The following is a 450-nucleotide window of genomic DNA, read 5'->3' on the forward strand; positions in this document are numbered from 1 at the left end:
GGCATACTTAAGAAAGGTAAAGGAAGAACTTACTAAGTTCAAAACCTATGAAATAACGCAGGTACTAAGAACCAAGAACACAAACACCGATGTCTTGGCCAAACTAACGTCTTCAAAGGATTTCGACCCACTAGGGGTCATCCCCATTAAAGAACTCGAGTGGCCGACCATTGCCGAAATAAAAGAAGTCCTGACACTTTAGACATCTGAAAGTTGGATGACGCTGCTTATCCAATACCTAATAAATGCGAAGCTGCCCGATGACAAAGACGAGGCCAGACAGATCAAGTATAGAGTAGCCCGGTACTTACTATATGATGGCTTGCTCTACAGACGAGGCTTCTCAACGCCTTTGCAACGATGCCTGAGTAGCAGCGAGGCACAAGGAGTCCTCTGGGAGATCCATGAAGGAGTGTGTGGTAATCACATTGGGGGGGGGGGGGGGGGGGG

The 450-nt window shown here is 47.8% G+C and overlaps 1 protein-coding gene across 1 annotated transcript in view; it reads left to right on the forward strand.

Moving 5' to 3' along the window:
- The first annotated feature begins 217 nt into the window (after window positions 1–217).
- Window positions 218–450, forward strand: part of LOC112093917 (uncharacterized protein K02A2.6-like) — a 1,191-nt gene continuing 958 nt past the window's right edge. Inside the window, exon 1 of the mRNA XM_024173483.1 lies at window positions 218–419. Coding sequence (XP_024029251.1) covers window positions 218–419 — 202 coding nt within the window. The remainder of the gene's footprint in view (window positions 420–450) is intronic.

The sequence above is a fragment of the Morus notabilis genome, unplaced genomic scaffold, assembly GCF_000414095.1.
Source record: "Morus notabilis unplaced genomic scaffold, ASM41409v2 Scaffold799, whole genome shotgun sequence".
In the NCBI taxonomy this organism is placed as follows: Eukaryota; Viridiplantae; Streptophyta; class Magnoliopsida; order Rosales; family Moraceae; genus Morus; species Morus notabilis.